A 26,817-nucleotide genomic window follows, 5' to 3' on the forward strand; every position below is an offset into this window, starting at 1 on the left:
CGTCTACAAAAATGCATCGACAGAAATAGTGATTATGTCGAAAATAGCTAAATGTTCAAGCTGTAAACTGATGTAAACCATTGTAGAAATAAACAGGTCTATGTATTTAGAAACATCCCCCAGGCTGTGGCTAAGCCATATCTCCGCAATATCCTTTCTTCCAGGAGTGCTAGTTCTGCAAGGTTCGCAGGAGAGCTTCTGTGAAGTTTGGGAGGTAGGAGACGAGGTACTGGCGGAATTAAGGCTGTGAGGAGGGGGCGTGAGTCGTGCTTGGGTAGCTCAGTCGGTAGAGGACTTGCCCGTGTTCGAGTCTCGGTCCGGCACACAGTTTTAATCTGCCAGGAAGTTTCAAGTCAATGTACTTATTAAAAGAAGTAGGAGATGTTACTTTTGGGATTACCCTCGTATGATCTGAAACGGGGTGGCAGACAAATTAACTGCGGGACCCTCTCGTTACGCAGTGGACCTTCTGTGGAGTTTAGAGAGCAGGAGGGGCGTACTTGCGGCTGTAAAGCTGTGAGGGCGGGTCATGTGCTCGCAGGGCTGCATGCACAGGTTCCTTGTTTGATGAACACTTGCGCCATCTGATCATAAGTACCCGGACACCCCTACGTAATGCGGCACTGACCACCAGGTGTCACGAGGGGCAGACCCACTAGTCTGAAAGGAGGCGGCGACTACTCTGTCGTCAGTAGAGAAGCATTAATAGCAGGATGGGTCGGTCACGAGGTCTCAGTGACTTTGAACGAGGACTAGTTATTGGCTGCCACCTGAGTAACAAATCCATCAGGAACATTGCAGCCCTTCTAGGGCTAACCCAAGTCGAATACTGTTGTGATTGTGAAGCGGGAAAGTGCAGGAGCAGCCACGGATAAACCAGGTAAATCTCATGCACTGACGTACAGGGACTGTCGAGCACTGCGGAGTTTGGTTGTAAAACATCTCTTGAGACCAGCGGGAGGAATCACGTGCGAGGTCAGAATTCCTACTTGCAGTCCAGCTAGCACAATGACTGTGCACAGGGAATTTCAGCTCCTCATAAGCTTCACATTTCTGTAGTCATTGCTAAGTGACGCCAGAGGTGGTGTAAAGAGCGACGGCACTGGAGGGTGAATGACTGAAAATGAGTGATTTGGGCTGGTGAATCACGCTATACCCTGTGGCAGTGCGGTGGAAGTGTCTGGGTTTGGTGAATCGCTAGAGAAAGTTGCCTGCTGTCATGTTCAGAGTCAAGAGTGAAGCACGGAGGATGATTGTGTTTTTCGTGGTTAGACTGTGGTCTCCTTGTTTCGCTTAAGAAAACGCTAAATGCAGAAGGACATGGACGACCTCGCTCTAGACCCCAGCGCCCAATCTCACTACCTTGAGGACGAATGAGTTGCAAGTCCTCTACGGACTTCAGATACCGCACTGGAGGTGTCCCCAGCAGCGTTCAAGCCGCCAAAAAGGCGTAGGTGGACACTCCCAGGAACACAAATGGTTCAAATGGCTCTGAGCACTATGGGACTCAACTGCTGTGGTCATAAGTCCCCTAGAACTTAGAACTACTTAAACCTAACTAACCTAAGGACAGCACACAACACCCAGCCATCACGAGGCAGAGAAAATCCCTGACCCCGCCGGGAATCGAACCCGGTAACCCGAGCGTGGGAAGCGAGAACGCTACCGCACGACCACGAGATGCGGGCCCAGGAACACAAAACACGACGTTAGCCATCTACGCGGATGACACCGCCATCCTTGCACAAGACTGGAAACCGTCGAACATTAATTCACGAATACAGACAGCACTCAGAACAGATGAGCCTTGGTTGGAGCGATGACGTATTAAAGTAAACGTCGACAACTTCGAAGCAGTTCTGTTTACACGCAGACCGATACTACTGCGCAAACACCAACACTGCAAACCAATAACACTACATACACGCCCAATACGTTTCCGAGAGAAAGTCAGGTACCTTGGTGTCTGGCTGGACCGGAAACTTACATGGGGGGACCACATCGAATACGTTGCCAACCGAGCGCACGCGAGGCTCAAACAGCTCTACCCAATGCTGAACAGGGAAAGCACACTGAATAGGAGGGTGTCGAGGTTCATATACATGACACTGATTAGACCTCTGATGACGTACGCAGCTCCCGTCTGGGGATATGCAGCTCCTACACGACTGCGCCGCCTGCAGGTCATACAGAACAAAATGCTACGAATCGTTAGCAACGCTCCACGCTACACACGCACGGTGGATCTTCACCAAGAATACCGCCATGAAACCCCCAAGGAAGTATTCAAAAAACACGCCACACGACTATACAGGAACTCGAGACACTCGAACAATCCTTTCATCCTCATTCTGGGATACTACGATCTAACAAGCGACAAACGTCAGAAAGCCCCTGAATATCAACAACACTGACTGGTAATTACCAGCTGCTATTAGAGCCGACCAACAGGCCACTGCAGGGACGCCGACGAGCTCGCCCAGTGACGCACAAACAATTCGCCAACATCACCCTACACTGTGCATCCGATATATGACCTATCAGGCACAAAAACGATAATAAACCTAACTGTTGCAGGTTGCTGACGCTGAACGAGGACTCTGTACCAGCACCCAACGCCAGCCGCCGAGCAGCACAAACCCACAACGTCAAGGTATCGACATGCATGATACCCACGACTATCAAAGCCTGCCCTTGCACGACCTATCGCAGGCAGCAAGAGATCCGCTACTGCTCTTACCACCAGACCTAACTATCGCAGAGGTTTTTTTCCCTGGGCTCTTGCCATGGCACTTTTTTTCCACTGCCCTTCAAACCGCTACCCTTCATTCAACTTTTGACCCAATCTATCTCCAGATGAGTGCGTATTAATGGTTAACCTTAACCAGACGCGCGCAAACATCGCAGTACCCACGTCCTGCGACGCCTCACTTTAGTGAAAACTAACCCTTATGCAGAGATGGCAGTAGACCTTTTGAGTTGGTCATCATGCCGGTGTGGCCGTGGAGGGGCTCCACCTCCATCACTACCCATATTAATGTCCACTAATATGTGTCTGGGTACTTTCAATTAGATAGTCTAGGTAGCCATTGCGCTTCTAATGGGCCGCTAAACCATGCTATTCTGATGTCATAATAATGTGTGGGACTATATGGAGCAGCGGCTGAATCGTAGTGGAAATTTCTCCACAGTCTACTAGCTCCTCGAGCTCTAAGTATCAGCCGGCTTCAGCTGGACATGACACGCCTGAAAATGCTGCTGCACTCGTTATTCGCTGAAGTCATATTGAGGCTAGAGGCGGTCGTGCAAGGTATTAACAAGATGTTGCCAGGGGGAGACTTACTGCTTTGTCTGGTGCGCAGGAAAGTACCTCTTGGTCGAGCAGACCTTTTTGGACTCCGTCCCACTTTCGAAGCTGCCCGCGAAGAAGCCATTTCGTACTTCGGATGTACAGTTTACCGATTCGCCCAAGTTGTTTACGAGGCCGTCTAATAAGAGACCTGAGGGAATACGGAAATTGTGTTTTAGCTACGGACTTGGATCCAGAACCAAAGTAGGCCGTGCGTGGGCGCTACCGCGTCTACCGCCAGAGGAAAGCGGGACTCCAGCAGGTGCCTTACAAGGCAGGTGGGCGGACCACGGCGCTGGCGGCAGCCGCCTGGGCGAGTAGGCGGGAGCCCGCCTGCAGACAGGTCGGTATTTCTTCTGTGCCAACCACTCTGGTCGCTGCTGTGTGAGGGTCCTCATGTCGGTCACCGTGGCACACTGCAGTCCGTCCCTGGTGTGGTAACAGCGAAGCGGGGCCCGCAGTCAATTAAGAACAAAACTAACGCAAGCAGTAGTTTTCAAATTTCATTTACAACTGTGACCTGCTTCGTGGAAGCTGCACCAGGTGCTTCAGTCATCAACAACAGTAATAGACGAATTACACCATGAACAGCACAGATTTTCCATGTATTTCCTCATTACTGCTTTGACGACCCGACAGCAGCACGATTGCACCTGTTTCTTGTGCATAAGCACACTGGATATCCACCGTGGCAAGTGACGAAGGGTGTCATACCTGTGCATGCTTGTAAATACTTCAACCGGCGCTGGTCTACAACATTTAAGTAGAAGGTCATGCTTCCCTCTTCCAGCTGCGTCGTCGAGCGCACAGAGCACCTGTGATGTGCTTGACGTACTGTACTGGCATTCGGGAGGAGCGGCGTTAAAATCCCCGCCAAGACATCCTAATTTAAGTGCTCCATTTTCTCCCTAAAGGGCTCAAAGGCAAAGGACTCGGACGATTTGCTCCCTCATCCCTCTCCAGTCCGATCCTGTCCTTCTTCCGGCCGCTAAGACCTAATTTGTTCATGTTTGCTATGTTGCTCCTACACGGCTGCTGTGAGTACATTTTTTGACAATAACATAGTTAGTTACATGTTCCCTAGCTCATTCGGCGGTTCTTTTATCGAAATGATGTGGAACGAGTCACTTTACAGGATATGTATACACTATTAGTGTTAACATTAATGAACACATCATTATATTTAATCCCACTTCAGCAACTACATATAATTCATTCTTTTTTTCTTTTCTTTTTTGCTGGTTACCAGCTTCTAAATAGAAATTCGTTAATGGAATAGGAGTTGTCCACGGGAAATGATTTTAAATTGCATTTAGAACGTGCTTCGCTAACTGTCAGATATGCTTCGTAATTGGGCAAGTGATCAAAAATTTTTATTGGTGCATATTGAACTCCTCTCTGAGCCACTACTAGCTTTATGAAAGGGAAAAGAGGATCATTTATGACGAATTCCACTGGCGAAAATATGTATTGTGACGGCGTAGTTAAAATGTCCAGTCCTTGAAGAGGTACCTACAGGACGTCCGTGCGAACATCACGTATCATTCTTACTGCTCGCTTCTGTGCAACCAAAACTTTTTTTCCTAGCTGATGGATTGCCGTAGGAAATTATTCAGTACAACGCTGAGTCGAAATATGCAAAACATGTCAGGAGGTTGATATGTGTTGTAACACTATCGACCTTTTTAGAGTCGAGAGGCTTGGCACTTTTGAAGCAAAGAATGAGATTTGTACAGTATGCAGCGTATAAGAGGGTCTGCAGAAGACAGTATCCTTTGACTGTGTGAAGTTTAATGTTTATATGTAATTAACAAATGTTTATTATGTTATGTAAGTAACAATAAGTATCTTTTATTTAGCTATGTGTAATTGTTTGTAAAGTGAAGTCAACACCAGCCCAGGGCTATAGTTAAATATAGGTGAAAACCAGGAGGGATTTACCGACGTTCTGGAAGGTCGGAAAAGGTGGAGATTTTTTCTGCTGACGGAAGCAGGTAGGAAAGGGGAGAAGTGGAGCGGGTCAGACAGGCGCAAGACACTGTTGAGGCAAAATTAGAATTATATATTAATACCTTCAGCTGCTGACGGGCATTGATATATATCAACGGGGACAGGTGAAAATGTGTACCCTGACCGGGACTCGAACCCAGGATCTCCTGCTTATATGGCAGACTCTCTATCCATCTGAGCCACCGAGAGCACAGAGGATAGTGCGACTGCAGGGACTATCTCGCGCACGCCTCCCGCGAGACCCACATTCTCACCTTATATGTCCACACACTACATTCGTAGTGTCCCTACCCAACAAACTCATTACTCGTGGAAGACATTCTTACGAAGTCCCGTATGAGTTCGGGTAATATGTGTGCGTCCGCACAGAAGAGGAAGGTCATGGCCGGTATTGCCAGAGCTATATACCGGTACTTATATGGATATGTGCGGATGCACACATATTACAACTTATATGGATATGGATATCCATATAAGTATATAGTACTGACAATACCGGCCATGACCTTCTTCTTCTGTGCTCATGTGCACTTATTCCCCGAACTCTTACGGCGGTAAGAATGTCTTCCACGAGTAATGAGTGTGTTGGATAGGGACACTACGAATGTAGTGTGTGGACATATAAGGTGAGAATGTGGGTTTCGCGGGAGGCGTGAGCGAGATAGTCCCTACAGTCGCATTGTCCTCTGTGCCCTCGGTGGCTCAGATGATTAGAACGTCTGCCATGTAAGCAGGAGATCCCGGGTTCGAGTCCCGGTCGGGGCACACAATTTCCTGTCTACGTTGATACATATCAACGCCCGTCAGCAGCTAAAGGTATTAATACATAATTCTAATTTCGTTCTAGACGGCTGCAGATCATCAATGGTATCGGACATGTCCGAAAGAACAGACACCATATCCATATAAGTATACTGTTGAGGCAGGTGACGAAAGCTGATGCGCGCTGTACCCAGCAGTGTTGTTTAAACAAAGCTCAAGTTTAATTGCTTAATAGATGTGAGTGAAGGGGAAGTGCTAAGGTACAAGTTTGCGACGCTTTAGAGGAGATATAAAATTACATCTGCAACGAGTGTTGGTTCCTGAATGTAAAATGGTCTAGGGCATCCATTACTTAGATTGACGCAGATCCCCAAGAAAGCCAAACTCATATTTGCGATGGTATAAGTCGCATAATTCGACGCCACGAAGGCAAGTAATAATCTCCGTCGCTTCAAAACGGTATGTGTGCCTTCTGAGCACCTAAACCTCCAAGCAACTGTGCTCACAACGACACTACTGAAATTAACCGTCCGTAGTTCTGTAAACGAGCTGTGTTGAAAAGTTTTTTGCGTGTTTTGTTCAATAATCATTTAATTTTTTTTACGCAGAACTGCTCATTTAACCTAAAGTGTTTCAAGTAGGTTTCCATTCCTATACTAAAGAGAATGAAACCGAGAATCCGTTGGTGTGAAACATTATTGCGCAACTGAGTGTTTTCTTGCAAAGTAAATTTAAATAATAACTCAAGTGCAACATTAAAGTAAATGTGGAGAATTGTAGATTGCCTTGAAATTAAGGAAAGTAAATAACAATTCTACCTAGTGTGTGAACTTGGTTACTGGGACCATCTGTCCAAGAAATTACGTAAAGCAACTGTCTCAATAAAACTGAGAAAAACCAAGTATAAAAAACTTTTTGTAATCATTTCGATACTAACAAAACTATCGTAAAATATTGCTTATGTATAATACATGTTTTCAGAGGCAGTGTTGCTGATCTTACCTTCAGAAACGTAAGTAGGCATTATTGTCGTTTCGGTGTTGTTTTCATGGACCAAAACTTTCTAAGTGTGTGCATGTGACCATTTCTGAAAGGAGTGTGCATTAGCCTGTTCCTTCAGTGATAGAAATTATTAAAAGAGAAAATTTTTTAGTAAAAACCAAAATATAGTAAAGACCAAATTTGGTGAATTTGTTAAATAACGTCAATCGATTCGTCATTTTGGCTGGCGAGCGTGTTTTTCAGTATTATTATCACTCGCAAGAAGTAGTTTGACGAAAAAGAAAAGCTGCAACCAAGACTACACGATACCTTCACATTTGGCCGAGCTTTATCCATTACGCGGCATCTGAGGTTCCTAGTGGTTGTTAAAGAGGTAGTTGTCTTTAAGTGTTTCAATTATCGAAGCTAGAATAACATCCGAAGTACTAAACGTAATTGCAAGAGTAGAAACAGGGGTGTTGTAAGCGGCCTTTAGACAGGACTAGAACAAAACTACGTGTACATACTATCGTCGTATATGTCTTAAGGTGACAGAACAGTACTTACATCGCCATGCTACCGCTATAGTATGTTTCCAAGATCAGCAGTTATATGAAGAGCAAAAGTATCTGAACTTAATTGTTTGACAAGCTCAGTAATGTGCTTCTTCCAGTTCACGTTTTCATCAATTTGTACAGTCGAAACTTTGGAGCATTCTACCCTATTTTCTGACTCCTGCTCACGTGGTACATCAATTGTTGGTATGGCAGAACGTACTGTGTGTTTTCAAAATTAAGGGAGAGTCCATTTTCTGAGAACCACTTCATAATTCTTCCGAAAATATCATTTACCAACTGGTCTATTCCTTTCTCTCAAACGGTATTTTTTATAACACTAGTATCGTCTGCAAAAAGTACCATTCCCCTTGATGAATGTTAAGTGAAAGGTTGTTGTTGTTGTTGTTGTTGTTGTGGTCTTCAGTCCTGAGACTGGTTTGATGCAGCTCTCCATGCTACTCTATCCTGTGCAAGCTTTTTCATCTCCCAGTACCTACTGCAACCTACATCCTTCTGAATCTGCTTAGTGTATTCATCTCTTGGTCTCCCTCTACGATTTTTACCCTCCACGCTGCCCTCCAATACTAAATTGGTGATCCCTTGATGCCTCAGAACATGTCCTACCAACCGATCCCTTCTTCTGGTCAAGTTGTGCCACAAACTTCTCTTCTCCCCAATCCTATTCAATACTTCCTCATTAGTTATGTTATCTACCCATCTAATCTTCAGCATTCTTCTGTAGCACCACATTTCGAAAGCTTCTATTCTCTTCTTGTCCAAACTATTTATCGTCCATGTTTCACTTCCATACATGGCTACACTCCATACGAATACTTTCAGAAATGACTTCCTGACACTTAAATCTATACTGGATGTTAACAAATTTCTCTTCTTCAGAAACGCTTTCCTTGCCATTGCCAGCCTACATTTTATATCCTCTCTACTTCGACCATCATCAGTTATTTTGCTCCCCAAATAGCAAAACTCCTTTACTACTTTAAGTGCCTCATTTCCTAATCTAATTCCCTCAGCATCACCCGACTTAATTAGACTACATTCCATTATCCTTGTTTTGCTTTTGTTGATGTTCATCTTATATCCTCCTTTTAAGACACTGTCCATTCCATTCAACTGCTCTTCCAAGTCCTTTGCTGTCTCTGACAGAATTACAATGTCATCGGCGAACCTCAAAGTTTTTATTTCTTCTCCATGAATTTTAATACCTACTCCGAATTTTTCTTTTGTTTCCTTTACTGCTTGCTCAATATACAGATTGAACAACATCGGGGAGAGGCTACAACCCTGTCTTACTCCCTTCCCAACCACTGCTTCCCTTTCATGTCCCTCGACTCTTATGACTGCCATCTGGTTTCTGTACAAATTGTAAATAGCCTTTCGCTCCCTGTATTTTACCCCTGCCACCTTTAAAATTTGAAAGGTTATTCACATATATAAGGAACAGGAGTGGACGCAAAACTGAACCCTGTGCGACTCCCTCTTTGATTTTTCCCCAGTCACTAAAATTTTCTAACCTTCCGACATCATCTGTATTATTCAGCACAATCTTTTCTATTCTGTTTATTAAGTATGATACAAATCAGCTGTGCGTAAAGCCACCAATTCCATAAAACTCCAGTATTTCTAAGAGACTAACTTTAAAAGATCACAAAGAATATCAACTTGATCTTGTTTTGAGGCTTGTACTATTTGATGAATCATGTGTAAACAGCATTCTCAGTCGAGCAGCCCTTCTGGTACCAAACTGTGATATGCTAATAAATTAATTCCATTTAACTGTGGAAAAGTTTAGTGTAGTCAAATACTCGCACAAAATCTTCACTGGGTAAACTGGTTTGACCTGACACGTCGTTTTCAACAACCCATGAATGATTCTTAACCTACGGCTGCGACAGAATATCCGGGGAGTCTCATTTAGTGTGAGGCTCTTGCCAGAAGCAAGAAGTCTTCTCAATGGAGGCTCACACAAATTGCAACTGCCTGCACATTCAGACAGTTCGTATTTCCACTGATTCCTCAGTGATGGACTTTCAAAAGTTCTAAGTATGGGCCACAATTTTCGTTGCACTGTTATTCAGCGAATGACCACTACAATCAGAGTGTCTAGCAATAGCGGATTCGCTACCTTTAAGTACTTCTTCATCTAAATCTGTACTCTACAAACCTCCGTGAAGTGCGTGGCAGAGGGTACCGTCCTACTGTACAGGTTATTAGGGTTCCTTCCCGTTCCATTCACACATGGACCGCGGGAAGAATGGTTGTTTGAAGGCCTCTGTGCGTTCAGTGATTACTCCAGTATTATCGTCCCTATCCCTAGGTGAGCGATACGAGACGAGTATAGTGCTAGGCTCCACCTTCTTTGTTAATCTCAGGAAGTCTGTACAGTCTTAAGTGCAACTGAGCCAAGTGATCACAGTCTCCTAATCACATCCTTTGGTAGATACCTAGAACTAAAAACTTCCGACGTTCTCCTCATCACACGGTTAGTAGGGACCTTATCGATCTTTGGATACGTTGAGTTGCATAATAAAAAACTGAAATTTTCAATAGGGTCCACCCGTGGAATAAAGACGGTGGCATTACATGTATCCGTTTTGAGTGCTCCAGTATCCACGTCTGTTCGTAACTTCATGTACGGAGGGCTGTCCTCTCCTTAGGCCAAATGTTCCCCTTCGGTGGCGCAGCTCTCCTCAAGATCCCCGACGATTTACTCTCATGCAACTGCTTTAGAAAAGCACACACCGCCCTCGATGGAGCCGACAGAGTCAATTACTAATGATGAAACGGGTGTACCTGTAACAGCAGAGATGAGACTCCTTGGCAGCTCGAACACTGGTGCCTCATCCATAGATTTCCCAATAAATCGATAACAATAGGCCTCCGGTATCAGCGTCGCAAGGCGGTTAAACTTTGCGGCTTGCCTTGTCTTAGCCTTGATGTGAATCTAGTTCGCCTTGGCCCGTGTCACATCGGCCACGTGGACCCAAGACAATGAACAAAGTACTGCTGTCATTTCTAAATGCAACAATACATACACCTGGAAACAGAATCCAATTCATGCGGTCTAAAACGTAATCATTCTCTCCCTTACACTCTGACATTCTGTGTATCGAAAGCCCGCCCGTACAGGTCTATATTTAGTAGCTACCAGTTGCCTCCGTCCAGCACAGACAATCGGCGTTCTCAAGACCTTGATTCACAAACTCCGTACATCTCGGATGTCGAAACCTCCTGCTGGATTTGGAACAACTACAAACCGTGTCCCTGTTTTTGTTGTTGTGGTTTTCAGTCAAGAGACTGGTTTGATGCAGCTCTCCATGCTACTCTATCCTGTACAAGCTTCTTCATCTCCCAGTACCTACTGCAACCTACATCCTTCTGAATCTGTTTAGTATATTCATCTCTCGGTCTCCCTCTTCGATTTTTACCCTCCACGCTGCCCTCCAATACTAAATTGGTGATCCCTTGATGCCTCAGAACATGTCCTACCAACCGGTCCTCTTCTCCCCAATTCTGTTCAATACTTCCTCATTAGTTATGTGGTCTACCCATCTAATCTTCAGTATTCTTCTGTAGCACCACATTTCGAAAACTTCCATTCTCTTCTTGTCCAAACTATCGTCCATGTTTCACTTCCATACATGGCTACACTCCATACAAATACTTTTAGAAAGACTTCCTCACACTTCAATCTCTACTCGATGTTAACAAATTTCTCTTCTTCAGAAATGCTTTCCTTGCCGTTGCCAGTCTACATTTTATATCCTCTCTACTTCGACCATCATCAGTTATTTTGCTCCCCAAATAGCAAAACTCCTTTACTACTTTAAGTGTCTCTTTTCCTAGTCTAATTCCCTCAGCATCACTCGACTTAATTCGACTACATTCCACTATCCTTGTTTTGCTTTTGTTGATGTTCATGTTATATCCTCCTTTCAACATACTGACCATATCGTTCAATTGCTCTTCCAAATCCTTTGCTGTCTCTGACAGAATTACAATGTCATCGGCGAACCTCAAAGTTTTTTTCCTTCTCCGTGGATTTTAATACCTACTCCGAATTTTTCTTTTGTTTCATTTACTGCTTACTCAATATACAGATTGAATAACATCGGGGAGAGGCTACAACCCTGTCTCACTCCCTTCCGAATCACTGCTTCCCTTTCATGCCCCTCGACTCTTATAACTGCCGTCTCGTTTCTGTACAAATTGTAAATAGCCTTTCACTCCCTGTATTTTACCCCTGACACCATCAGAATCTGAAAGAGAGTATTCCAGTCAACATTGTCAAAATCTTTCTCTAAGTCTACATATGCTAGAAACGTAGGTTTGCCTTTCTTTAATCTTTCTTCTAAGATAAGTCGTAAGGTCAGTATTGCCTCACATGTACCAATATTTCTACAAAGTAGCTAATGATCTCATCAGATACAGAGAGCGCTACAGACGTATAAACGGCAGAACAGGGAACAGGTTAAGGCCTTCAAAACGACAGATTATCTGCCATACATTAGAAATGTTTCCGCGAAAATAGGCAGAGCACTAAGACAACACAAGGTTAAAGCAGTCGTTCGTCCTGTAGTAAAACTGTCGGTGCATGTGCGAAATTAAACGACTTAGAACTGCGCAAGCTGGGGATTTTTTTACGATTCCGTGCGAGAAAGGCAAATCTTTTGTCGGGCAAATCGCGGCCCCTGTTCAGAAGCACATCATACAGGGTCAGAGATACGCTCGTCTTCTCCAAACTAGCAAATACGCTATTAATGAACACGGTATTTCTACCGCTCACTCCATGAGTAACAGTGAAAACACTCCTGGAAATGGAAAAAAGAACACATTGACACCGGTGTGTCAAACCCACCATACTTGCTCCGGACACTGCGAGAGGGCTGTACAAGCAATGATCACACGCACGGCACAGCGGACACACCAGGAACCGCGATGTTGGCCGTCGAATGGCGCTAGCTGCGCAGCATTTGTGCACCGCCGCCGTCAGTGTCAGCCAGTTTGCCGTGGCATACGGAGCTCCATCGCAGTCTTTAACACTGGTAGCATGCCGCGACAGCGTGGACGTGAACTCTATGTGCAGTTGACGAACTTTGAGCGAGGGCGTATAGTGGGCATGCGGGAGGCCGGGTGGACGTACCGCCGAATTGCTCAACACGTGGGGCGTGAGGTCTCCACAGTACATCGATGTTGTCGCCAGTGGTCGGCGGAAGGTGCACGTGCCCGTCGACCTGGGACCGGACCGCAGCGACGCACGGATGCACGCCAAGACCGTAGGATCCTACGCAGTGCCGTAGGGGACCGCACCGCCACTTCCCAGCAAATTAGGGACACTGTTGCTCCTGGGGTATCGGCGAGGACCATTCGCAACCGTCTCCATGAAGCTGGGCTACGGTCCCGCACACCGTTAGGCCGTCTTCCGCTCACGCCCCAACATCGTGCAGCCCGCCTCCAGTGGTGTCGCGACAGGCGTGAATGGAGGGACGAATGGAGACGTGTCGTCTTCAGCGATGAGAGTCGCTTCTGCCTTGGTGCCAATGATGGTCGTATGCGTGTTTGGCGCCGTGCAGGTGAGCGCCACAATCAAGACTGCATACGACCGAGGCACACAGGGCCAACACCCGGCATCATGGTGTGGGGAGCGATCTCCTACACCGGCCGTGCACCACTGGTGATCGTCGAGGGGACACTGAATAGTGCACGGTACATCCAAACCGTCATCGAACCCATCGTTCTACCATTCCTAGACCGGCAAGGGAACTTGCTGTTCCAACAGGACAATGCACGTCCGCATGTATCCCGTGCCACCCAACGTGCTCTAGAAGGTGTAAGTCAACTACCCTGGCCAGCAAGATCTCCGGATCTGTCCCCCATTGAGCACGTTTGGGACTGGATGAAGCGTCGTCTCACGCGGTCTGCACGTCCAGCACGAACGCTGGTCCAACTGAGGCGCCAGGTGGAAATGGCATGGCAAGTCGTTCCACAGGACTACATCCAGCATCTCTACGATCGTCTCCATGGGAGAATAGCAGCCTGCATTGCTGCGAAAGGTGGATATACACTGTACTAGTGCCGACATTGTGCATGCTCTGTTGCCTGTGTCTATGTGCCTGTGGTTCTGTCAGTGTGATCATGTGATGTATCTGACCCCAGGAATGTGTCAATAAAGTTTCCCCTTCCTGGGACAATGAATTCACGGTGTTCTTATTTCAATTTCCAGGAGTGTATTTCGAACATTTGGAGCACTGTCACTAAGGAACCTGTGGGAAAAAGACTGCCTGAGGAACTTATGAATCGTCACTGTGATCTCCAGGTACATATGGATGGCATCCTGCCGTTGGAAAACTTCGTGTTCTGCGTACCCGACGTCGTTTTGAGATTTTGTCGAATGAAAGTAATCGATCTGATGTCGATAAGGCGAGTTTCCACCAATGCACAGAGTTAAATCAGAAGAGCATTCGGTCACGTAACGCTTGCGCAGAAACTTTCGTGAGCACCACGCGTGCGCCACCGAGGTCTTAAATAGGGGAGTTCGGTATAATTTCGCCATTATCGAAGTTAGCCAGTATACAACTGAAGATGCCCAGAAGTCTGTGACTCGATATGTCGTGGCAGGAACTTACCGACATCAGGCAGTTTGCCCGAAATTTCATGGGACAACATAAAAATTATGCACACCTTATTACGAGCAATGCCGCTTGCTTCGAAGTACAGTCTATCGCAAGGTTCTGGAACACGTACTTGGTTTTTATGCGTCAAGTGAGTTTCGTCTACGGAAATAATGTAAAGTCGACTTCACAATGAGTGCATCAATTCTCAGGTTACAGGAGGGCAAGGATGTACGGTATCCAATAAGACAAAACCTGCTGATGAAAATACTAAGCTTTGGATTATGATGCAAAGAAAGTTAACTGCGCATCGCAGTCGTTAGTTTCTATGGCAGGTGATACCAATGCCGAAGAAGGGAATGTACATGTGTGTTTCTTTGCTCTCTTCCAAATTACATTATAAGATTTTAGTGTTTTGATGCTATCGGGGGAATCTACCTACTGACACCCAAATTCGCCACTGCATTGTTTCACAATCGCCTTGGCTGTGCAGTTTATCTGCATACTCAGTATTCCAGCAAACAGGATGCCGTACTACTCAGGTGTAGCCGCCATCACGTCACGAAGTGTCGAAAGAGACGCCAGGACAATGGATCGTTGTGTTCATGGCACCGCCGAAAATGATAAATGCACACGGGTCTAAGGGCGCATAATATTCAAAACAGGGAAAAAAGGTTTTTTGACGATGAGTGCAGTGCCAGTCATTATGCTAATACCAGTATACTCCACCACCAGATATTTACGACCTACAGATACCTGACGAGGCCACTTCGTCGGCAAACCCAAGGGCGCACTGAATGCAATGTTACTTTTCAGAACTTTCTGTTCTTCGGATTTCTTCTTTTTAATCAACTCGAAACCGAGTCACTATAATTTATACGGTATGTAGGCACACGAAACCCTAAGCGAGGATCTTTACAAGTACGCGACTGTAAATTAAATGTAGCACGTTTTACGATTAATGTTTTCAGTACTCAGACAAAGGTGCAACGTTTGAGCCGTTTTATTTCTGTAACTAATGCATTTACACAAAGCATTGTCTATGCTTAAATTGTAATAGACTATTAGCCTTCGTGGAAAAAAGACGTAGCGAATACTGAAAGTCTATGTGTAAATTTACGTTCCCAGTAGTGTCGTTGTCAAATCTTAACAAGTAACACTGCAGAAGCGTCCGTTAAAGAGCAATCGACAAAGTTGAATTAAAATCCAAGTCAACCGGAGAAACGCTTTGTTTCACTTAAACTCTTCATCTGTCGTCAATCGCAAGAAACGATTGGTAGTAGGAGTTACAAGTGAGTACTTCCTGTTGGGCAGCATTTTATATGACGTTTGTTGTCGAATACATTTTATTAGCACGATTACGTCGCCGTTTAAACGCCTGCCGACATTTCACTTTTTATCAGAAGTGTGGTGTTTGTATCAAAGAGAATTTCTCTCGGCCGTTCAAAATTATTTTTAACTAGTATTACTACCATTTAGAAAATGGCTCTGAGCACTATTGGACTTAACTTCTGAGGTCACCAGTACCCTAGGACTTAGAACTACTTAAACCTAGCTCACCTAAGGACATCACACACATCCATGCCCGAGGTAGGATTCGAACCTGCGACCGTAGCTGTCGCGCGGTTCCAGACTGAAGCGCCTAGAACCGCTCGGCCACTCCGGCTGGCTACTACCATTTAGACTCACACGTCTTTCGCCTGTTTTGGTACAGTGTTTCTTTTCTTCCTACGTTGCGGCAATGTCACATCTCTCCTGCACATTGCAATTCTCATCACCAGCAATATTTCTCCCCCATTGTCCGTCTACCATTCCCTTGAATAGCCTGTCTTGCACGCATTGAACTATCTCACCAATATATCTCATCTTCCGTTCCCTCGTTCTGCGGCAACGATCCAACAAGGTTCCTATTGGTCATCTTCAGATGACAACTAGGAAACTTGTTGGAACGTTTCCGTAGAACGACGCCTTGACTCGGCTGACAACCCGACTACCCGACTCATCCAGATTCGCCGAGAAAGCCTAAACTCACCTGTGGCATTCTTTCTCTTTCCCCTTGTACTGTTTTTGTCAATTTGTTCGGCAGCTGTTACAGCCAGACAAATAAATAATAATAAAATGAGAGAACTATATATCAAGAAGTATCAAAGAAATTTTCTGGGAGACACCACAAAAGTCCGCAGCTCGTGGTCGTGCGGTAGCGTTCTCGCTTCCCGCGCCCGGGTTCCCGGGTTCGATTCCCGGCGGGGTCAGGGATTTTATCTGCCTCGTGATGACTAGGTGTTGTGTGATGTCCTTAGGTTAGTTAGGTTTAATTAGTTCTAAGTTCTAGGGGACTGATGACCATAGCTGTTAAGTCCCATAGTGCTCAGAGCCAACACCACAAAAATCTGACTCAGTCTCGAAAAGACACATAGCGTGTAGTTCGCACACGTGAAAAGAATAGGGGTACTTTCACGAATGAAATCAACATACAGGGTGACAATTATTGAGCTACATGAAATAAATCGTCATAACTTCTGAACGGTTTACGTTGGGACGTTAAAACTGCACTGTTGGCCGCGGCGAATGATGGGAATTAATACGGTTTGGCTGAGCGATGAAGCCCACTTTCATTTGGATAGGTTGGTCAATAAGCAAAACCAGCGCATGTGGGGGACTGAGAATCCGCATTTCGCGATCGAGAAGTCTCTTCACCCCGTCTGTTTCACAGTGGAATAGTTGTATTAACAGTTATGGCGGTTACTTTTGAGATAATAAACAGTTTACTTATTTTTTCCCATCTGTCTCGTTTTAATTTGACTAACCCTTATATGTGAGATATTAACCATTTTAGTGTACTGGAGATTTTTAAGTGTCCCGATAATGTAAAAAAGAGACCAGGAATAAAGGACGGCCAACCAGATGCAAAGAAATAGTGGTTTTCATAAAACCTTGCCCACGGTTTCGACGGATCTAAACCCGTCTTCTTCAGAAGAACAGACCTGTGGCTCGTTCAAATCAATAACATGTCAAATAACTGCAAGCTGCTGGTAACACTCCCACTCCCCCCCCCCCCCCCCCCCCCCCGTCGTTTTGAATCTCGCAGTCGTACGTAGTGCGAGGGAGTTGCTAGCTGCATGCGCTAATTTGACATGTTATTGTTTCGAATGAGCCAAAGGTCTTTCCTTCTGAAAATGACGTGTTTAGATCCGTCGAAACCGTGGCCAGGGTTATATGAAAACCACCTTTTCTTTCCTTTCTTTCCAACTGGATGGCCGTCCTTTATTCCTGCTGCTGTGGACCGTTGCTGTAGTGCAGCCATGTTCAAAATATTGTGTACTACTGGCCATTAAAATTGCTACACCAAGAAGAAATGCAGATGATAAACGGGTATTCTTGGACAAATATATTATACTAGAACTGACATGTGATTACATTTTCACGTAATTTGGGTGCATAGATCCTGAGAAATCGGTACCCATAGCAACCACCTCTGGCCGTAATAACGGCCTTGATACTCCTGGGCATTGAATCAAACAGAGCTTGGATGGCGTGTACAGGTACAGCTGCCCATACAGCTTCAACACGATACCACAGTTCATCAACAGTAGTGACTGGCGTATTGTGACGAGCTAGTTGCTCGGCCACCACTGACCAGACGTTTTCAATTGGTAAGAGATCTGGAGAATGTGCTGACCAGGGCAGCAGTCTAACATTTTCTGTATCCAGAAAGGCCCGTACAGGACCTGCAACATGCGGTCATGCATTATCCTGCTGAAATCGAGTGTTTCGCAGGGATCGAATGAAGGGTAGAGCCACGGGTCATAACACACCTGAAATGTAACGTCCACTGTTCAAAGTGCCGTCACTGCGAACAAGAGGTGACCGAGAATTGTAACCAATGGCACCCCATACCATCACGCCGGGTGATATGCCAGTATGGCGATGACGAAAACATGCTTCCAATGAGCGTTCACCGCGATTTCGCCAAACACGGATGCGACAATCAAGATGCTGTAAACAGAACCTGGATTCGTCCGAAAAAATGACTTTTTGCCATTCGTGCACCCAGGTTCGTCGTTGAGTACACCATCTCAGGCGCTCCTGTCGGTGATGCAGCGTCAGGGGTAACCGCAGCCATTGTCTCCGAACTGATAGTCCACGCTGCTGCAAACGTCGTCGAACTGTTTGTGCAGATGGTTGTTGTCTTGCAAACGTCCCCATCTGTTGACTCAGGGATCGAGACGTGGCTGCACGATCCGTTACAGCCATGCGGATAAGATGGCTGTCATCTCGACTGCTAGTGATACGAGGCCGTCGGGATCCAGCACAGCGTTCCGTATTACCTTCCTGAACCCACCGATTCCATATTCTGCTAACAATCATTGGATCTCGACCAACGCGAGCAGCAATGGCGCGATACGATAAACCGCAATCGCGATAGGCTACAATCCGACCTTTAGCAAAGTCCGAAACGTAACGGTACGCATTTGTCCTCCTTACACGAGGCATCACAACAACGTTTCACCAGGCAACGCCGGTCAACTGCTATTTGTGTATGAGAAATCGGTTGGAAACTTTCCTCGTGTCAGCACGTTGTAGGTGTCGTCACCGGCGCCAACCTTGTGTGAATGCTCTGAAAAGCTAATCATTTGCATATCACAACATCTTCTTCCTGTCGGTTAAATTTCGCGTCTGTAGCACGTCATCTTCGTGGTGTAGCAATTTTAATGGCCAGTAGTTTATTACCCATTTTAGTGTACTTGAGATTTTTAAGTGTCCTTCTAATGTATAGACAAGAGCAGGAATGAAAGACGGCGAACCAGATGCAAAAAAAAAAAAAGTGGTTTTCATAAAACCTTGACCACGGCTTCGACGGATCTAAACCCATCTTCTTCAGAAGAACAGACCTTTGGCTCGTTCAAAACAACAACTTGTCTAATAAATGCAAGCTGTTAGCAGCTCCCTCCCACTCCCGTCGTTTTGAATCTCCAAGTCGCACGTAGTGCGAGGGAGTTGCTAGCTACATGCACTAATTTGACATGTTATTGTTTCGAATGAGCCAAAGGTCTTTCCTTCTGAAAAAGACGTGTTTAGATCCGTCGAAACCGTGGCCAGGGTTATATGAAAACCACCTTTTCTTTCCTTTCTTTCCAACTGGATGGCCGTCCTTTATTCCTGCTGCTGTGTGATCGTTGCAGCCATGTTCAAAATATTGTATAATCGAGAGACGGGATTTCAGCAGGAAAATCGGGGCAGTCCCGACTACATCGGAACACCTAGCAAGCCAGTTTGTGTCGCCGTGCGCGTTAAGTGTAGGGTGAGATGCGCGCTCTGACCTGGAGGCAATGTGGCTCGTGCAGCGGGTACGACTTGGTGCCGAACTCGCGTCCACACAGGTAGCACACCACCGTGCGGGGGCGGCCCGGCGCCCTCGCGGCGGCGGGGGCGTTTGCGGCTGCGGTGGCTGCCGCGGGGGCGGCCACGGGGGCGGACGCAGAGGAGGCCGGTGCTGGTGCGACGGTGACGGTGGCGGTGGAGGCGGACGGCTGCGGGCCGGGGGACTTGTCAGGCGCGGGGGCGGCGGCGGAGCTCTGCTGCTGCTGCTGCTGCAGCTGCTGGGCTGTCGAGGCAGAGCTGCGGAAGTTGATGGGCATCGGCTTCCGCACGGAGCTCTTGGGCGGCTGCGGCGGCGCCTGGGCCTGCGGCTGCGGCTGCTGGGCCTGCGAAACGACAGACACACACGCGTCTACCACGAGGCTCAAGAGGCGACAGCAGCTTCAGAGAGCAGCGCTGCTGGACCGTCAGCGCCCTTACACGAGATAAACACAGACGACTAATTTTTAAAATCGATCGAGGAGCTCTAAGGCCAAACAAGCACAGCACACTGACACAGCGCATTTAAAACAGCATACTGACCTAAAGGAGGTCATATTGTTGTTGTGGTCTTCAGTTCTGAGACTGGTTTGATGCAGCTCTCCATGCTACCCTACCCTGTGCAAGCTTCTTCATCTCCCAGTACCTACTGCAACCTACATCCTTCTGAATCTGTTTAGTGTAATCATCTCTTGGTCTCCCTATACGATTTTTACCCTCCACGCTGCCCTCAAAATACAGGGCTATGACAAATGATTGAAGCGATTTCATAAATTCACTGCAGCTCCATTCATTGACATATGGTCACGACACACTACAGATACGTAGAAAAACTCATACAGTTTTGTTCGGCTGAAGCTGCACTTCAGGTTTCTGCCGCCAGAGCGCCCGAGCGCGCAGTGAGACAAAATGGCGACAGGAGCCGAGAAAGCGTATGTCGTGCTTGAAATGCACTCACATCAGTCAGTCATAACAGTGCAACGACACTTCAGGACGAAGTTCAACAAAGATCCACCAACTGCTAACTCCATTCGGCGATGGTATGCGCAGTTTAAAGCTTCTGGATGCCTCTGTAAGGGGAAATCAATGGGTCGGCCTGCAGTGAGCGAAGAAACGGTTGAACACGTGTGGGCAAGTTTCACGCATAGTGATGTGAAAGATTCAGTGTTTAAACCTCCTCTACCAAGAAACGTGCCAGAACTGCGAGCTCGCATCAACAGTGCTTTCGAACTCATTGATGGGGACATGCTGCGCGGAGTGTGGGAGGAACATGATTATCGGCTTGATGTCTGCCAAATCACTAAAGGGGCACATATCGAACATTTGTGAATGCCTAAAAAAACTTTTTGAGTTTTTGTATGTGTGTGCAAAGCATTGTGAAAATATCTCAAATAATAAAGTTATTGTAGAGCTGTGAAATCGCTTCAATCATTTGTAATAACCCTGTGCTAAATTGGTGATCCCTCGACGCCTCAGAATATGCCCTACCAACCGATCCCTTCTTCTAATCAAGTTGTGCCACAGATTTCTCTTTTCAGCGATTCTATTCAGTACCTCCTCATTAGTTGCGTAATCCACCCATCTAATCTTCAGCATTCTTCTGTAGCACCACATTTCGAAAGCTTCTATTCTCTTCTTGTCCAAACTATTTATCGTCCATGTATCACTTCCATACATGGCTACATTCCATACAAATACTTTCAGAAACGACTTCCTCACACTTAAATCTATACTCGATGTTAACAAATTTCTTTTCTTCAGAAACGCTTTCCTTTCCATTGCCAGTCTACATTTTATATCCTCTCTACTTCGACCATCGTCAGTTATTTTGCTCTTCAAATAGGGAAACCCCTTTACTACTTTAAGTGTCTCATTTCCTAATCTAATTCCCTCAGCATCACCCGACTTAATTTGTCTACATTCCACTATCCTCGTTTTGCTTTTGTTGATGTTCATCTTATATCCTCCTTTCAAGATACTGTCCATATCGTTCAACTGCTCTTCCAAGTCCTTTGCTGTCTCTGACAGAATTACAATGTCATCGGCGAACCTCAAAGTTTTTATTTCTTCTCCATGGTTTTTAATACCTACACCGAATTTTTCTTTTGGTTCCTTTACTGCTTGCTCAATACACAGATTGAATAACATCGGGGAGAGGTTACAACCCTGTCTTACTCCCTTTCCAACCACTGCTCCCCTTTCATGCCCCTCGACTCTTATAACTGCCATCTGGTTTCTGTACAAATTGTAAATAGCCTTTCGCTCCCTGTGTTTTACCCCTGACACCTTCAGAATTTGAAAGGGAGTGTTCCAGTCAACATTGTCAAAAGCTTACTCTAAGTCTACAAATGCTAGGAACGTAGCTTTGCCTTTCCTTAATCTTTCTTCTAAGATAAGTCGTAAGGTCAGTATTGCCTCACGTGTTCCAATATTTCTACGGATACAAAACAATAAAACGAAAGCAAATAAAAACAACGCAGAGAAACTGCTGGTAAAGTCCATGATACACAAAAGAAAAAATGTGTTCTAAAAGAGACTACATCATTGTGGGTGGAGAAATAATCGATGACGCGGCCACTCTGTAAGAGGCTAAAATCTGCCTCAATGAATTTTGGGAAAGTGGCAAGACAACATTTAAAAAAAAAAAGCCAGTATGTTCCATCAGAAAGGTCCGAATAAAATGAACTCTGTTTCGTCTCCAGTTACATTCAGTATTTTTTTAGTTGAAGCGTTTAGTTTATCCTCTAATGAAAGACGAGAATAAAAAAGTAGTACTTCTGCTTCAGGCGCGTTATACTCTTGTCGTAAGAGTCACTACTGAAAAAAAAATCAGGTCAGTTAAGTTTGCTAGACTGCTCAATCCTCATCTTCTAGAACATAAAAGGGAGACAGTCAAATCCTGACCAAGTGCTCTGAAGTTGTTAACTACGAAACAACATAAATTCAATTTTGGTCAGATAATATCAAATATACTGGGTGTTTCCCAATTCATGTTACACACTTTTAGAGATTGTAGAGGGCACTAAGCAGATAAGTTTCACACAGTAACCCAAGCCCGGAAATGTTATCCTACGACGTTACAGAGCGTCGAAGTTACAGTCGCCTGCATATATATATATATATATATATATATATATATATATATATATATATATATATATATATATATATATATATATATATATATACGCCGGTGCCTGTAACTTCGAAATTTATAAGCGAAAATTGTTCTGACACCTCTGACTGTAGAATACATGTATTTGTACTGTTGTTGCTAAGATTGTTGGGCTGCCAAAGGAAAAAAAATTCCCTAGTAAACACGGACTCTAAAATGCCCACTTTAAGAGGTATGAGCAGTCCATGTTCACTGTACATTTTTTCTTGTTGTGGTCCATACTACCAACTCTGAATGTTGCCCACCCTGTAATCTTAGAAACAACAGTACCAATACATCTATTCCACTGTCGGAGGTCTCAGAACGGTTTTAGCTTATAACTTTCGACTCGTTCGTTTCCGGTACAGGGACCCCTACCTCAAATTGATATACTTATCCTTCTCCATCATCCTAGCAAGTCTGTAACATCATCACAGAGTCACCCCGTGTGTACATACAGTTACAGGCGCCGGCGGATATAATTCTGATGCTTTGTAGCGTCGTTGGCTGTCATTTCCGGACATGGGTTCCCATGTGAAACTTGATGTGCTAAGTGCCTTCTACAGCCTCTACAAGTGTGTAACATGAACTGTGAAAGGCCCTGGCGATGCAAAGTCACTGACTATAGAAGAAGTTTAGGGAATTCCAAATATCGTGAAGAACAGTGAAGCCTCTGAATGAGATGCAATCAATGTAGAGCTCTGAAAGTGAATAGTAAGTTTTGTGGACTGGCAAGACAGCCAATCCACTAGGACGGGAGGCCGAAGGGCACCCGTTTAAGCTCACGCAGGCTGGCGTGAGGTCTGGAACAGTTAAAGGAGTTGAGTCTAATAAATAAAGTACGGAGCTTCCGGAATACTTAACTTTAATCCATAATTGGCGAACATCGGTCTGACGGTACATGCATCACAAGATAAATATCAAATGATAATGGCGCCTTGCTAGGTCGTAGCAAAGGACGTAGCTGAAGGCTATGCTAGCTATCGTCTCGGCAAATGAGAGCGTAATTTGTCAGTGAACCATCGCTAGCAAAGTCGGCTGTACAACTGGGGCGAGTGCTAGGACGTCTCTCTAGACCTGCCGTGAGGCGGCGCTCGGTCTGCAATCACTGATAGTGGCGACACGCGGGTCCGACGTATACTACCGGACCGCGGCCGATTTAAAGGCAACCACCTAGCAAGTGTGGTGTCTGGCGGTGACACCACAGTAAGAACTTGTCGATCGATTTGACATATGTGCTAAGGAAATTTTGGGAAAAGCTGTGGTTTCCAGCAGATGTAGCAGTAGCCAAAATATACCCTTTTCACAAAAATAAAAATATGCCAGAATCTGAGAACTACACAAGAATACAGGAAATACTAGTAGTACGAGGGCTGACTCAAAAGTAATGCCTCCACCTTCGTGGCTCTTCAACAGTTGGCAGCATTAGTATGCGGCAGGTACTGGCTTGTTCCGTAGCCTCTTCTCTACAGCTCCAGTTGGCGGGAAGCCTTAGCAATGAACGGCTGTGTTGTTACAGTGTACAGTATGGAACCCTGCGCAGACGGTCGGTCAATGCGATTTAAGCAATGTGCAGTCACTGAATTCTTGACAACAGAAGGTGTCACCCCAAAGGAGATTTTTTTTTTATGGTAAGGTCTTATGGGACCAAACTACTGAGGTCATCGGTCCCTAAGCTTACGCACTACTTAATCTAACTTAAACTAACCTACGCTAAGGACAACACACACACCCATGCCCGAGGGAGGACTCGAACTTCCGACGGGGGGAGCCGGCGAACCGTGACAAAGCGCTTCAAACAGCGCGGCTACCCCGAGCGGAACAAAGGAGATTCATCAGAGAGTGAAAACAGTTTATGGTGGTTGTGTTGATGTGAGTACTGTGCGTCGTTGGGCTAGTAAGTTTAAAGATGTTGGGGCGTGAACGTCTGACCTGTGTGACAAACAAAACAACGCAGATGGTGTTATCTATGTTGATTTCCTTGATCATGGAACAACAATAAATTCAGAGCGTTACATCACAACGGCTGCGAACTCTGAAACGACGGCTAACAAGGGTCCGAAAGGAAAAGGGAAATATTTTCCTGCAGCATGACAATGCCAAAACACACACTCCACGTGCCACCACGGTAGAACTTCAGAGACTGAATCTCACCACTGTACGGCATCCTCCATACAGTCCAGATTTAGCACCGTCCGACTTCCATGTGTTCCCGATAATGAAAGACGATCTGCGGGGACAACATTATGCTTCTGATGAAGACGTTGAGAGAATTGTGAGACTGTGGTTGCGGAAACAGTGTGTCGACTGGTTCCGTGACGGCTTCAGAAAACTTGTTCATCGTTGGCAGAAATGTATCCAATTGACTGGTGATTATGTAGAAAAGTGAATATTGGCAATTATAAGATCACATTCTAAGGATTATTTCTGCGTTTGATTTATTAAAATATTCCCATCCAAACCCAATTAACGAAGGTGGAGGCATTACTTTTCATTCAACCCTCGCATTCAAGAATACTGTTTAATCAACTGGAAATGCGAAGATAGACAATCCGTATTGATCTTGCTGTTTCATAATGTAAACAGCAAATGGTACTTAGAAATGCAAGGAGTAAGCCGAATACACGTGAAGTGTAAAACAAAAGACGACAAATAGTTTACGTGCTGTTTGTAGATAACAAACACGAATATCGCAGGTTTACACACATATCACAGGTTTTTAGAAACAGCATCCATTTAGAAACAGCACATGTACAAGCACAGCGCCAAAACTATTGCACCCTGGTCTGACAGACAGAGGTAATTGTAACAACTATAGAGGAATATCTCTCTTGAGCATTGCTGGAAAGGCGTGTGCAAGGATAATCCTGAAGAGACTGGAAACCTTGGCTGCTCGGATCTACCCTGAGTCACAGTGTGGATTTCGAACTGGCAGATCCACAAGTGACATGATATTCACCCTGCGCCAACTACAAGAGAAGTGCCGTGAACACAAAGTGCCATCATATGTGGCTTTTTTGTTGACCTCAACAAAGCCTTTGACACCGTCAGTAGGGAGGGACTCTGCAGCATATTGGAAAAAATTGGATGTCCCCCAACTTTGCTGTCTTTAATAAGATATTTCACGACAATATGCGTGGCTCTTTAATCTTCGATGGCAGTACATCTAAACCATTCAGTATGAACTGTGGCGTAAGACAAGGCTGTGTGTTGGCAACTACACTTTTTGGAATTTTCCTCTCGGGTCTGCTCCAAGTGGCTTTCGAGAATTGCAGTGTTGGAGTACATCTGCATACTAGGAAAGATGGAAGGCTTTTCAATGTCAGTCTTCTGAAGAGTAAGACAAAGTGCTACGAGATAGTCGCTCGTGAACTCCTGTATGCTGATGATGCTGCAATTGTTGCGAACTCCGCAGAAGAGCTGCAAGAGCTAGTATCAAGATTTAGTCACGCATGCCACCTATTCTCGATGAGTGTAAACGGCAGTAAGATCGTAATCATGGTTCAGGGTGCTAACACAAAGTCGAATATCACACTAGATAGCACTACTCTGCAAGTCGTAGATAACTTCTGCTATCTTGGATCTACTATAGAATCAAGCATGTCTGTTGACAAGGAAATTGAAGCTCGCATTAGAAGAGCTGCGACAACTTTTGGCAAATTTTCTACACGTATTTGGAAAAACAACAAACTCTCTTTGACCACCAAAATTCATGTATATCAAACTTGCGTCCTTAGCATCCTTTTGTATACATCGGAAACATGGACTACCTATGCCAAACAAGAACGTCGCCTTAATGCTTTCCACATGCGGTGCCTGAAATCCATGCTCGGAGTAACGTGGAAGGACCGAGTGACCAACGAAGCAGTGCTATCTAAAACTAACTGCAAGAGTATTTCAGCTATCTTGAAACAGAGTCGACTCCGCTGGCTGGGACACGTCCACCGTATGGATCCTGACAGATTACGACGTGAGGTGATGCTTGGAGAGATCTCTACAGCCAAAAGACCTGTAGGA

The 26,817-nt window shown here is 45.4% G+C and overlaps 1 protein-coding gene across 3 annotated transcripts in view; it reads right to left on the reverse strand.

Annotated features, from left to right (window-relative positions):
• Positions 1 to 26,817, reverse strand: part of LOC126484385 (zinc finger protein 474-like) — a 270,411-nt gene that overhangs the window by 235,410 nt on the left and 8,184 nt on the right. For all 3 annotated transcript variants that reach the window (XR_007587846.1, XM_050107878.1, XM_050107877.1), the window contains exon 2: positions 19,610 to 19,993. Coding sequence is in view for 2 of the 3 variants with exons in the window: in XM_050107878.1 (XP_049963835.1) it covers positions 19,610 to 19,993 (384 nt within the window). In the remaining variant the exon portion in view is untranslated. The remainder of the gene's footprint in view (positions 1 to 19,609; positions 19,994 to 26,817) is intronic.

The sequence above is a fragment of the Schistocerca serialis genome, chromosome 6, assembly GCF_023864345.2.
Source record: "Schistocerca serialis cubense isolate TAMUIC-IGC-003099 chromosome 6, iqSchSeri2.2, whole genome shotgun sequence".
NCBI lineage: Eukaryota > Metazoa > Arthropoda > Insecta > Orthoptera > Acrididae > Schistocerca > Schistocerca serialis.